Raw genomic sequence first — 14,711 nt, forward strand, 5'->3', positions numbered from 1 at the left:
ATAAACCATTAGCCAGACTCATCAAGAAAAAGAAGGAGAGGACTCAGATCAATAAAATTAGAAATGAAAAAGGAGAAGTTACAACAGACACCACAGAAATACAAAGCATCCTAAGAGACTACTATAAGCAACTCTATGCCAATAAAATGGACAACCTGGAAGAAATGGACAAATTCTTAGAAAGGTATAACTTTCCAAGACTGAACCAGGAAGAAATAGAAAATATGAACAGACCAATCACAAGTAATGAAATTGAAAATGTGATTAAAAATCTTCCAACAAACAAAGTCCAGGACAAGATGGCTTCACAGGTGAATTCTATCAAGCATTAGAGAAGAGCTAACATCCATCCTTCTGAAACTCTTCCAAAAAATTACAGAGGAAGGAACACTCCCAAACTCATTCTATGAGGCTACCATCACCCTGATACCAAAACCAGACAAAGATACTACAAAAAAAGAAAATTACAGACGAATATCACTGATGAATATAGATGCAAGAATCCTCAACAAAATACTAGCAAACAGAATCCGACAACACATTAAAGGGATCATACACCATGATCAAGTGGGGTTTATCCCAGGGATGCAGGGATTCTTCAACGTATGCAAATCAATCAATGTGATTCACCATATTTACAAATTGAAGAATAAAAACCATATGATCATCTCAATAGATGCAGAAAAAGCTTTTGACAAAATCCAACATCCATTTATGATAAAAACTCTCCAGAAAGTGGGCATAGAGGGAACCTACCTCAACATAATAAAGGCCATATACAAGAAACCCACAGCAAACATCATTCTAAATGGTGAAAAACTGAAAGCATTTCCTTTAAGATCAGGAACAAGAAAAGGATGTCAACTCTCACCACTATTATTCTACATAGTTTTGGAAGTCCTAGCCACAGCCAGAGAAGAAAAGAAATAAAAGGAATACAAATTGGAAAAGAAGTAAAACTCTCACTGTTTGCAGATGACATGATACTATACATAGAGAATCCTAAAGATGCCACCAGAAAACTACTAGAGCTAATCAATGAATTTGGTAAAGTTGCAGGATACAAAATTAATGCAGAGAAATCTCTTGCATTCCTATACACTAACAACAAAAGATCAGAAAGAGAAATTAAGGAAACAATCCCATTCACCATTGCAACAAAAAGAATAAAATACCAAGAATAAACCGACCTAAGGAAGTGAAAGACCTGTACTCAGAAAACTATGACACTGATGAAAGGAACCAAAGATGACACAAACAGATGGAGAGATATACCATGTTCCTGGATTGGAAGAATCAACACTGTGAAAATGACTATACTACTCAAAGCAATCTACAGATTCAATGCAGTCCCTATCAAATTACCAGTGGCATTTTTTACAGAGCTAGAACAAAAAATCTTAAAATTTGTATGGAGATACAAAAGACCCCAAATAGCCAAAGCAGTCATGAGGGGAAAAACAGAGCTGGAGCAATCAGACTCCCTGACTTCAGACTATACTACAAAGCTACAGTAATCAAGACAGTATAGTACAGGCACAAAAACAGAAATATAGATCAATGGAACAGCATAGAAAGCCCAGAGATAAACTCATGCACCTATGGTCAACTAATCTATGACAAAGGAGGCAAGGATATACAATGGAGAAAAGACAGTCCCTTCAATAAGTGGTGCTGGGAAAACTGGACAGGTACATGTAAAAGAATGAAATTAGAACACTCCCTAACACCATACACAAAAATAAACTCAAAATGGATTAAAGACCTCAATGTAAGGCCAAACACTATGAAACTCTTAGAGGAAAACATAGGAAGAACACTCTTTGACATAAATCACAGCAATATCTTTTTTGATCCACCTCCTAGAGTAATGGAAATAAAAACAAAAATAAACAAATGGGACCGAATGAAACTTCAAAGCTTTTGCAAAGCAAAGGAAACTACAAACAAGAAAAAAAGACAACCTCCAGAATGGGAGAAAATATTTGCAAATGAATCAACGGACAAAGGATTAAACTCCAAAATATATAAACAGCTCCTGCAGCTCAATACTGAAAAAGCAAACAACCCAATCCAAAAATGGGCAGAAGACCTAGACAGACATTTCTCCAAAGAAGACATACCAATACCAAGAAGCACATGAAAAGCTGGTCAACATCACTCATTATTAGAGAAATGCAAATCAAAACTACAATGAGGTATCACCTCACACCAGTTATATTGGGCATCATCAGCAAATCTACAAACAACAAATGTTGAAGAGGGTTTGGAGAAAAGGGAACCATCTTGCACTGTTGGTGGGAATGTAAATTGACACAGCCACTATGGAGGTTCCTTAAAATACTAAAAATAGAATTACCATATGACCCAGCAATCCCACTACTGGGCATATACCCAGAGAAAACCATAATTTAAAAAGACACATGCACCCCAATGTTCATTGCAGCACTATTTACAATAGCCTGGTCATGGAAGCAACCTAAATGCCCATTGACAGATGAATGGATAAGGAAGTTGTGGTACATATATACAATGGAATATTACTCAGCCATAAAAAGGAACGAAATTGGGTCATTTGTAGAGACGTGGATGGATCTAGAGACTGTCATACAGAGTGAAGTAAGTCAGAAAGAGAAAAACAAATATCTTATATTAACGCATATATGTGGAACCTTGAAAAATGGTACAGATGAACCGGTTTGCAGGGCAGAAATAGATACACAGATGTAGAGAACTACAGTATGGACACCAAGGGGGGAATGTGGGGGGTGGTGGTGGTGGTGGGATGAATTGGGAGATTGGGATTGACATGTATACACTAATATATATAAAATATATAACTAATAAGAACCTGCTATATAAAAAAATAAAATAAAATTCAAAAAAACCCAAAAACAGTCTGGTATTCTCACAAAGACAGACACATAGATCAGTGGCACAGGACAGAGAGCCCAGAGATAAACCCAAGCACCTACAGTCAATTAATCTATGACAAAGGAGGCAGGAATATACAGTGGAGAAAAGACTGTCTTCTCTTTTTTTAAATTTTATTTTATTGGAGTGTAGTTGATTTACAATGTTATGTTAGCTTCAGGTGTACAGCAAAGTGATTCAGTTATACATATATTTATTTTTTAATATTCTTTTCTCATATAGGTTATCACAGAATATTGAGTAGAGTTCTCTGTGCTATACAGTAGGTCCTTGTTGGTTATCTATCTTATATACAGTAGTGTGTGTATGTTCATCCCAAGCTCCTGATTTATTCCCCCACTCCATGTTTTCCCTCTGGTAATCATGAGTTTGTTTTCAATATCTGTAAATGTGTTTCTGTTTTGTGAATAAGTTCACTTGTATCATTTTTTTCAGTTAGATTCCACATATGAGTGATATATGATATTTGCCTTTCTCTAACTTACTTCACTTAGTATGACAATCTCTAGGTCAATCCATGTTGCTGCAAATGGCATTCTTTCTTTTTTATGGCTGAGTAATATTCCATTGTATATTTGTACCATGTCTTCTTTATCCATTCCTCTGTCAATGGACATTTAGGTTGCTTCCATGTCTTGGCTATTGTAAATAGTGAACATTTGGGTGCATGTATCTTTTCAGATTATGGTTTTCTCCAGATATATGCCCAGGTGGGATTGCTGTATCATATAGTAGTTCTATTTTTAGTTTTTTAAGGAACCTCCATACTGTTCTTCATAGTGGTTGTACCAATTTACATTCCCACCAACAGTGTAGGAGGATTCCCTTTTCTCCACACCCTCTCCCGCATTTACTGTTTGTAGACTTTTTTCTTCAATTTATTTTTTGGCTATGTTGGGTCTTCTTTGCTGCGTGCGTACTTTTCTCTCTAGTTGTGGCGAGCAGGGGCCACGCTTTGTTGCAGTGTGTGGGCTTCTCATTGTGATGGCTTCTCATTGCGGAGCATGGGTTCTAGGCGCAGGGGCTTCACTAGCTGTGGCACACGGGCTCAGTAGTTGTGGCTCGCGGTCTCTAGGGCGCAGGCTCGGTAGTTGTGGTGCACGGGCTTAGTTGCTTCACGGCATGTGGGATCTTCCCGCACCAGGGATCGAACCATGTTCCCTGTATTGGCAGGCAGATTCTTAACCACTGCGCCACCATGGAAGTCCCCAGAATATCTTACTGTACAAATTTAATGCCTTTCCATTTTAACTAAGCATTTCTCATGCACTTTGGCTGTAACTTTTGCAGTTCAAGGTGCAACAGCAAAACTGGCACTAATTTTTCTCTCTCCACCATTTCAGATAGATTTGTTTTTACCGTAGATCTTAACAACCTCAGCATATGATTTTTTTCTTTCCTCACTAGGAGCTTTCACCTTTTCACTTAAAGGAAGCGCTTTCCAGTTTTTCTTTGGCATATCCCGATTGCCAGCATCAATACTCTTGCGCTTTGGGGCCATTAAGTAAAATAAGGGACACGTATACCAAGCACTGTGATACCTTGACAGTCAATCTGATATATCTGATGAGATGGCTACTAAGTGACTAATGGTTAGGATACACTGGACAAAGGGATGATTCTCATCCCTGGGCAGGAAGGAGCAGAACAGTGAGAGATTTCATCATATACTCAGAATGGCAGCAAGGCAGCAATTTAAAACATGAGGTGTTTTTCTTTTTGAATTTTATTTTTTATACAGCAGGTTCTTATTAGTTATCTTTTTTATACATATTAGTGTATATATGTCAATCCCAATCTCCCAATTCATCCCACCACCACCCCCAACAACTTATGAATTGTTTGTTTCTGAATTTCCCATTTAATATTTTTGGACCACGGTTGGCTTTGGGTACCTGAAACCTCAGAAAGAGAAATCAAGGATAAGGAGAGACTGCTGTACTGTGTATGTAGATGTGGGCATGTGTATTTGGGAACTAGTTCAGGCTCTTAGCATTGAATACCTAGTAAACTGATGTCTTCCGGTCTCTTTGTCTACTTCCCATTACAAATCTATCCTGTACAATACCCTTTCCACTTTCTCATTTATCCACTCAAAAATTGAATGTCTCCTCTATTCTTATAAAACCAAATTCAAATCTGTTGACATGGCACTTTTAACCTTGTTTTCCACAATCTCCTACCTCTGGACTCTCAATCCTCTATACTCTGCACCCCTTTACCGCTCAACCCCTACCCCTATCAATTTTAACCTACCCAAATCCCGTCCAAAGATTTTTATCCCTTTTTTGGAATGTCTATTGTCTTTATCAATTCTATTAATTATCTACTGCCATTTATTGTCCATTGATTTCTCAACTGTTTATCTCCCAACTGAAGTACAATTTCTTTTAAGAAATTCTTTATATGAGACTGCATTTATGACAGTCCTGAACTCATACAACCAAACTCATGTATTAATGTGCTCTTGTGTCAATAGTTCCAGATGATTATATAATTGTAAAATATTCAATCCTTGTTAGTAACTATGCTTACAAATTAAAAAAAAAATAACAAGTACTAAAAGGAGCAGGTTAACCTGTAACTACATAATTTGTAAGTTTAATGCTTATAACAAAAACATTTCATATCCATTGAATATTTGTTAGTGAGCCTTTGTATTGTTACCCTTTCAATTTCGATGGCAATTTTTACCCACATTTGTTTTCTTCCACACCACTGTCCTGTAACCTGGTCACCCTGCACACTAGGAACACGTTAAGCTGAAATTTCCCTTTCAGTGACTGAAGTCCAACTCTCTTCTACATAACCCAGCTTAGCACAGAAGGGGAGGCCATATGCACAAAACAATGAACTAGATATTAAAATTAGTTTATTTTTCTACTTAACTTTTAATAAATGAGAAGAAACACAGTAGTCTGTCTCATAAAGAACATTTATAATACATAACAATCCATAAAGCCTCATGGTGAGGTAGGAACAGCTTTGGAAACAACGCACAGTCAGAAAACATACAAAAGTTAGGTAAAATGTTGTAGCACTAAAGACATTTTATCTGCATCTGCATTTCATGAGATGATAATTGCATTTAACTGTGCCACATCTGGCCCAAAGGACACCCTATGGCAGACACAGAACAACACAACATGTAAGTTTCATAAAGAATCACAGAATACACTGATACACTTCATTGTGCTGTTTCAAGGCAGAACCATAACATGGCAATTTTTTGTGTCTTTTTATATATAACCACATATTAATTGTATGTTACATTCCCTTCAGCATCTTTTTGCCAAAGACACTAAACCATAAAGTTTTTGGTTTAAAAGTTTAAATTGAATGACATACAAAAAGCTCTTGTGCCAGTGAAAATGACTGCTAAGTATTCCAGAGCTTGTTAGTAAAACTAAATAGCATTGTCACATAATATTGGTAGAGCTACATCAAAATAGTGCTATTACAATTCCCATTTCAGATGGTCAAACACTGTATGACAGTTTCAATTTAAAAAACGAGAGACCCTCCACCTTCCCAAGAGTTTTAACACTGTTTTATGACTTAAATGAAACTCTATTAAAATAAATATTTCTATATGGTAGGATTCCTCTCCTTATTTGCGTATGTATGAACATCTTAGGACAGCAGGTAAATGACATTTCATCAAATGGTATCTGCTTAAAAATGGTAAAAAGCTTCAACTCAATACCAGTTAGCCTACTAAATACTTCACATTAGATTCCATAGGACTTTTCCCTCAAAACTTTCAAAAATTCAAAATTAACTGAGGATGTTACCAAAGATACAAACATATTAACATAGTCTTCTACCTGTTGTGATTTTCCAAGGTGCTCTTGATGGAAATTTTTCCTGTTCAAATTACATACCGTAGTTATTCAAATATATTGTTTTCTAAAATGTTAAAATACATACAGCAAAGTGTTTGTGAGTTTCTGACTATTCTTTTAGGTTCTAGTCCATACTTTTAGAGTACAGATGCTCTTCAAAAAAAAACCTTATTAAAAAATCATATAAACTAAAACGTGACAATGGAGAATTAAATCTCTCTCATCACTAAGGCGGCATTTGGCTTGGAAAAAATGTCTGGGTTGGTTTTAATTCAGGCACATGTAGCACCTCCTTCTTACTAAATTGAGACAACAGATACATTTCTAAACACATATTCTAAATACACTGATCTTGCTCAAATATAAAAGAGCCAGCAGGCGAGATGCACCTCCTAAAACTGATGCAGTGTTATAAAACAGCATTTAAATATTGGGTTTAAGTCTCCTAATAATTCATGGTATTTCCCTCATTTTCTTGCAGGAAGGAATAAGCTATTTTGGAAAAGACACTTAAATCCCACAATATTTAAATATAAAAGCATTTTTAAAAAAGATAATGCTAATATAGCTAAAAATGGGTTAGAAAGTGCATTGTAAAGAAATAAATAATTCTCTGCTAAAACTCAAAAGGTGAGTCAGTGCCCACTGATTTTGCTATTATGACAAAAGTCCTTTGAAAAAAGAGAATCCTATGGTACCACTTTGTTACATATGAGTTACTTAAAATTATCAAAAGTGAAATAACTGAAATCTAAAGGCTGTTACTTTCAAAGCACTTTTGAAAAAAAAAAAGCCCTTGTCCCATGCTTATACACCATTTAAAAAAATCCTCATTCAGTCGATGTCTTATGCATTACACAACCTTTAAGAAATAGACCCAACAGAGCATTGTAAAGAAAACCTCACTGAATGTAATATATTTTACCAGTTATCCTTTTGTATCATTACTGACATGTTTCTATAACATAAACTGTTTTGAGATCTTCAAAAAATGGTTCTGTAAAGTGTTAAATCAGGAATGTACATGATACAATTTGAAGCTTTCTCTTGTTCACCCATGAGATTCCCCAATTTCATGTTTAAAAAAATGTTTGCAAAATTCAAAGTAACTACCAGTTTAGGAATTGAAATACACAATATCAGAGAAAAGTATTAAATGATAAAGATGTATTGCAAATTGGCAGGTTATGGTTTTGGCCCATTATAGCAAATGTGAACTTACAAACTGTGTTCCTAAAATTACCTCATTCTCACTGGAAAAATCGGGTGTTCTTAAATAGGCCCATTGCCAGCAATAGGCTTATACTAGGAAAAAAACACACCATCTACCACAAAAGATCATCCCTTTAAAAAGTTAACTGTCAAATGCCACCATTTTCATCTTAAGACCCATTAGATAATGAATTATTTCAAATCCCAAAAGGTAGCCATCCCAAAAGTAGTCAGCTATAAAAGTTACTAAAGTAGTCAGGATACCTCGTTTCTAGAAAAATAGAGCTATACATGATAACTGATATTAATATTCATCCTTTTGAGGACAAAAATCGAGTTTCTTCACAAAGCATAACCCCTCCCTATCAAGAAAAATATAACTTAAATACCCTTAAATAATACTTGTGTATGGATTTGGAATCCATACCAACAATGAAATAGCTAAGAACAATTTCCTGTGTAGATAATATGGCATCTTGCAAAATAAGCTACTATTGGAAGATCTGAGCAATGTCAAGACAGAATGACTTACAGAATCTCAATTATTAATTGTGCCTTAACTAACTTTGCTTTTTGAGAATTTAATATCCAAATTGCATTAACCTTCAGGTTCCTTTTTTCTCCCAAGTCAATGGCTCTTGGCAGAGCACAGGCATTGCTGGTTGGGCTCAAAAAGCTCTGTTTGAATCCATTCATGATTGGTCACTGTGAAATGACTAACTCTGAAGTTATTTTTAAAACCCACAGTTTAAAAGATTAGATTAATAAGCTTTCATTTAACATGTAGTTATTAGATTAAATTTAATGTCCTTAAAAATATTTACTGTATATATTTTATGAGTAAACTTTCAACTCAATGTTCCCAATGCCAACCTTTCAAAGAAAGTAATGCTGGTGAACATGTCCATGTTTTAGACCATGTTTTTTTTTTAAAAAAAAAAAAAAAGGTTAAAATTCTCAGAATAATTTAGAAATGTAGTCTGAATATTAACATACAAAAATCTAAATATTTAATTTGGTAAACTTTCCTCCCTGCTCCTACTCCTACTCCCCATATGCCCTATTAATATGTACACTACAGTTCAATTTGTTAATTATTTCACTATTTGTTAGAATAATACTCAGCAATATAAGATACAGAATAGTAACTGATTTTCAGTATCATAAATACCCCCATGTGAAGAAAAAAAGGTACTTTTCCTAATAATTTTCATGAGTCATTCTTAAAATATGTTGCCATTATGCTATGCAATGATCTCAAAGGGCAAGTAAATATTACATAAAATGTCAAAAGAAGCAAACCTGTTGATGATTTTTAAAGTTCCAGCATTTATAATTCTAATAAACAAAATATAACCCTGGGGGAAAAGAAAAGCAGAGAAATTCCAGTAACAATTTTAATTTATTTATCCCCCTAATTTTTTTACCATGGAAAAACTGGAAATCAAATGTCATAGAAGGTTTATACTTACTTTAAACAAAAATGTAACATAGTGTTAAAACTGGCTTTCCAAAACTGTTACAGCATAGCTGTACTCTGCACTAATAATCACAAAGTTGTAATATAGAACTCTGTTAAGCAGTCCCATTATGTTCTTACAAAAATAGAATTAAACTGTGTGACCAGACAAGGACTTCAATTACACTACTTGGCAAACATAGAATTTCAATGGAGTCTTTTTCCTCTTGCAGTTTAAAGCAAAAGTCAAATATCACATCTTTTCCAAGACTCACAAAGATGATTCAGGTTGTTTGTTTGGCATTTTTTTAATCTCTATCACAACAGCAGGGATGTTTTCAACTTTAGTCCTCCTGGGCTGCTTCTCTAGATTGTCACTAAGTTCTAAACAAGAAATGCTAACTGTTGGGGCCTTTTCTGCATCCTTTCCAGATTGGGCTTGTGGCCGTGTCCCACAACATTGCTTCAAAGCACACTGAGTTCTGCAGGCAAGTTCACACGGGACTACACTTGACTTAGAGCCTACACTAGCAAATTCAGGCTGAATGGTAGTAGCATGAATTCCGTGATTATGGAAAACGTCTTTAATGATCTTAGCCACCTGCATGTATGATGTCGGGTCTTCACATTTTATGTGAGCAGTGGCAATGATTCTGCTTCCAGCAAGTTGCCAAACATGTAATTCATGAACTTCCTCAACTCCTTCAACATCTCGAAGTTCTTTTATCAAATTTTTGATATCAATTTGTTTAGGAACAGTTTGGAGAAGAATAAGAGCAGACTCCTTAAGTAATGGATAAGTTGTGTAAAGAAGTATACAAACCATTACAATACAAAGAGTTGGATCTAAATATAGCACCCAGCAAGGACCAGCCTCATAAACTGTTGCATGAGTACTATTAATTAATTCTACAAATGCTTTGCAGGGGTCAGGGGTACATGGGTTCACACACATCTCCCCTTCAGGACAACCTTCCCAAGAAAAGTAAAAGACTAAGGCATTTACTACTACAATCACTGAACCCAAAGCATCTCCAAAGACATGCAGAAAAACTCCACGCATGTTAAGCTGTCCAGCCTTATCATCATCATCTTCCAATTCCACCTGGTCAGGTTCTCTGATAAGATTCCCATTCACTTGTACTTCCATTGCATCATTTCTGGACTTTTCTGGATCTACAAAGAAATAAAAATTCTGTATCAAACACATCTAAAGTATTTATATAAACATTCTTGCCTAATTCCATTTAAGTGACAGAAGTGAAAATTTTTCATAAAACGTAATAAGAAATGTGCTCAGAGCGATTTAATATATAAATTGACATACTGGGAACAAGCCAGGACATAATGGTCAGGGCTAAATTAAGTCATTAAGATGATATTGCTTCCCCATACTCCTAACCACCCTCCTACCTTCCCACCTCCAAATAAAGTTCACCTTTTCTGTGGGGGTGGGGTCCTGTGAACATTCTCCTATACGTGTTGGCATACACCAAAAAGAAAACAAAATTGAACGCCATCACCCAAAATTAAATGCAACTATGGATAAGTCTAATACAAATGGCTGACCTGACGCAGAGGTCTAGTCACTTTTCGTAGTCATTAAGGTGTTATGGTTAACTTTTAAACTTTTATCATTTATATAAATGATAGAGTCTCTTGATAAAAGAGGTTTAGAAACTGACAAATCAACAATAAAAACCTATCAGCAATCACAGAGACTTCAGGAAAAGTTGGAACTAAATGATCACTATCTACCCTACTAGCTCCTAAACCAAACGTGCGGATCCTTTAAAGGAATTATACACACCAGAGCAGCTTAATATTCTTTGGAATAACACCTGGCAGAGTGGGAGTGAGAGGAAATTCAATTGTTTATTAAATATTTTCAATGTACAACTTGAATTTCATTAACATGATATCCTGCATCTTGGAAAGAGGAAAACTGTCTATGTGGTATCATACAACTAGGTAAATAGATGTAAATGGAAAAAAGTGGAAGGAAATACACCAAATTGTTAACATCACTGAGCTTGGGTAGTAGGGCATTAGGTTGATTCCTTTACCCGTTTCCTTTCTTTCAACATTCATTTCCCAGTTTCCTTCAAGCGCGCTTAATGTTTAGAATAAAAACTATCCATTAAAAATATAAGATGAATAAATTACCATCACTTTTATCTTAGTACGATTATGAAAAATCCTAAGTGAAATGTTAAACATGCCCATACAGGTTCTAAGTCTAGGATTTTCAGGATTAGGTTTAGATTTTAGAAAATTAACTGAAACATACATTGCTGCTCATGACAGAAACCTTTAACGAGGGTTTTGAGCTCAGGAGAGTCAATCACTAGATAGCCCCGAATACATTAAGGAACTTGTTTGAAGGGCATAAGAACTACTTGGGCAGAGCAAGGTTCCTAACAGCCAACAACTAAGGACCAAGTGGGGATTCTCTCCGTTTCCCAATAGGCCCAAGAAATTAGCATTTTTTTGATCCTGCTAACGCCAAAATCAGACAGCCTCTTGAAACGACAGCCTGTAAAGACTGTTAAGTGCGGTTGCGGACCGCAGCGGGCTGACGGTCACCTCCTGACCTTTTGCCCGCTCTCACCACCACGGTGCCCATCTACACTCCCAGACGCGCTCCCCCGGCTCCTGACACCGGGCTGAAAGGGGGGCCGCGTCCTCCGGGCGAGGCGGGGTGTGAGTGCCGGAGCGGGAAGGAGTGGCCAGGTAGGCGGCGCGGCGCGGTCGGCTCGGGCACCAGGGGGCGTGCGGGACATCCTGCCCGGGGCCATCCCGGGGTCTGGGCTCCCCAATGCCAACCACCTGCGGCGACGACTTTCTCTCCTCACCTGTCCGGTCCAGTTTCAGCCCGTTGGAGTTGCTGCTATTGGCCACCAGGATGTTGGTCTCCTCCTGGTCGGGACCCTGCTCACCTGGGGCCCTGTTGTCGCTACCCCCGGTGCGGGGGCTCTTGCCGCGGCCCCCCTTGGGGAGGCCGTGGCTGTGGCCCCCGTGCGAGTGGCCGTGGCCAGAGTCGTTGCCAAAGCCGCTGTGATGGTGGAAGAGGCAGAGCCCCAGCACGTTGACCACCAGCCCCGCCACGCCGACCCCGAGGACCACCAGCGGCTGCTGCATCTCGTGCGGCTCGATGAAGCGCTCGATGGCCTCTAGCAGGATGGCGAAGCAGAGGCCGGTCAGGAAGATGGCGTTCACCAGAGCCCCCATCACTTCGGCCCGGATCCAGCCGAAGGTGTTCTTCTGGGTGGCGTGGGTCCGCCGGGCGAAGCGCTCGGCCACCAGCGCCACCACCAGCGCCAACACATCCGACAGCATGTGGAAGGAGTCGGAGAGCATCGCCAGCGACGAAGTCACCCGGCTCACCACCACCTCCAGGACCATGAACATGAAGGTCAGCATCAGCATGCACAGCAGCCGACCCCGGTTCCGACCCCAGCACCCCATGGCTGCGGCTCAGGAGCCCGCCGAGCGCGGCCCGGACACTCGTGAGGTGGCGGCGGCGAGGCGCCGAGGGCCGGCGACCCGGCGACGGAGAGAGGGCGGCGCGGGGCTCTCACCGCCCGAGCCGGGCGGCGCGGGGCTCTCACCGCCCGAGCCGGGCCGCTCGGGAGTCTGCCGTGGGGCCTCGGCGGCCGGACAGGGGCGAGCCCGGGGTCAAGCCGCCGAGCCCCCGCGCCTGCGGGCGTCCCCGGCGGGCCGGCGGCGCGCTGCTCCTCAGGCGTCCGTCCTCGGAGCCGGCGCGGAGGCCCGGCTCAGCCCCAGTAGCCCCCACACCTAGAGCGGGCGGCGGCGGCGGCGGGGAGCTGGGGCTCCCGGAGCCCGCGGACGGAGAGCCGGAGCAGGAGCAGGCGAGCGGCGGGGGCGGGCGACCAGCAGCTCCGCGCTGCAAAGGCTCCAAGCATCTGCGGGCTCTCCGCGCAGGTCTTCCCCTCGCTGGTCTCCCTCCGGGGTCGCTCGGACCGAGGAGCCAACGCCTGAAGAGCTAAAGAGGCGGCGGCCACAGCAGCTGCACTCGGCCCGGTATCGGGCGCCTTCTTCGCCCCCCCGCCTTTGCAGACGGTTTACAAAAAAACTTTGCTTTGCACTCGGAACCCCCGTTTTCACACGGACCCGAACGTGACAAGGCCTCGCCGTCCCGCCCACCAGGCCCGGCAAGCTTCCCCATTGGCCAGGACCCCCTCACGACAGCTGTCGCGCCCCGCCCATCCGCGCTCGCTATTGGATGGAGGCTCGGCGGGGCGGGAGGGGGCGGTGTCACAGCGCCAACAGATGGGGGGCGGGGCCTTTCCCTTCAGGAGCCGGGCGTGGGCCGGGGGCCGCGGCCGGGTGCAGCGATGGGCGTCGTGGGGGAGGGAAGGGGGCGCGGGCCGCGTGCAGCAGGAGGGGGAGGGACAGGGCGAGGCAGGAGGGGTCCCCCAGGCGTGGCGGGGCTTTTGCTCTGGGGCTGCGGCTTCTCGCAGCCCCCCGCCGGCCAGCAAACAGACTTTGATCCTCCGAGCCGGGTCCACGTGGGGCGGGCCGCGCGGCCGCTCTGTGACAGACGGCAGCCTGGGAGGGTCCGGGAGGGGGAGCCCTTGTGTGCGGGGCCCTCGGGTGGGCGCTCCTGTCCGGAGAACCGAGATTAGGCAGACAGACTCATAAACAAGTGCAGCACGTAACTTGTGACTCTGCTCAACGCCGAGCTGAGGAGTTAGTTCAGGGCGGTCCTGCGAGGGGATGAACGGAATCTTTGTAAATGTTTCAATAAAGCAAATCATCCCTATCACCACCATCCCCAGGAGAGCTTGTGTGAAGTACTATATTTCTGTCACTGATTATTTAAGGACCATTTAGGGTACGGAGTTAAAGCAGGAGAAACCTGGGTTCTGGTCCTTGCTTTGCCACTAGCCAGCTGTGTGACTTTGGGCCAGTCAACCGATCTCTCTAGACCTGTTTCTCCATCTATGAAGTAAAGGATTGGACAAGAGGAACTCTTAAGATTCCTCCTGACTTTAAAATTCTAAGGCTCTATGACTTAACATTTTATTTATAGGCTAGAAACAGCAGAACCCTGTGTCGGTTGCCATGGGGAAGGGGAGGAGCAGTAAGAATACAGAAGAATGAGCTTCTGTCCAGGTGAAGGTAAAATATAAACATATAAAAATTTAAATTACGATGAAATACTCCTAATTGTGCCAACACTAGTTTAGATTGGATACATATGTGCTGTGCTCTGAGTGGAGATTAGCTAATTTGAA

The 14,711-nt window shown here is 41.0% G+C and overlaps 1 protein-coding gene across 1 annotated transcript; it reads right to left on the bottom strand.

Moving 5' to 3' along the window:
* Positions 1 to 5,789: 5,789 nt before the first annotated feature.
* On the bottom strand, positions 5,790 to 13,052 carry SLC30A1 (solute carrier family 30 member 1). The gene is made up of 2 exons (XM_082431639.1): positions 12,306 to 13,052; positions 5,790 to 10,626 (listed from the first exon to the last, which is right to left on the bottom strand). The coding sequence occupies exons 1-2, from the start codon at positions 12,916 to 12,918 to the stop codon at positions 9,722 to 9,724; spliced, it is 1,518 nt and encodes a 505-aa protein (XP_082287765.1). The 5' UTR covers positions 12,919 to 13,052; the 3' UTR covers positions 5,790 to 9,721.
* Positions 13,053 to 14,711: the final 1,659 nt, after the last annotated feature.

The sequence above is a fragment of the Balaenoptera physalus genome (assembly GCF_965194825.1).
Source record: "Balaenoptera physalus genome assembly, chromosome: 1".
NCBI classification, from domain to species: domain Eukaryota; kingdom Metazoa; phylum Chordata; class Mammalia; order Artiodactyla; family Balaenopteridae; genus Balaenoptera; species Balaenoptera physalus.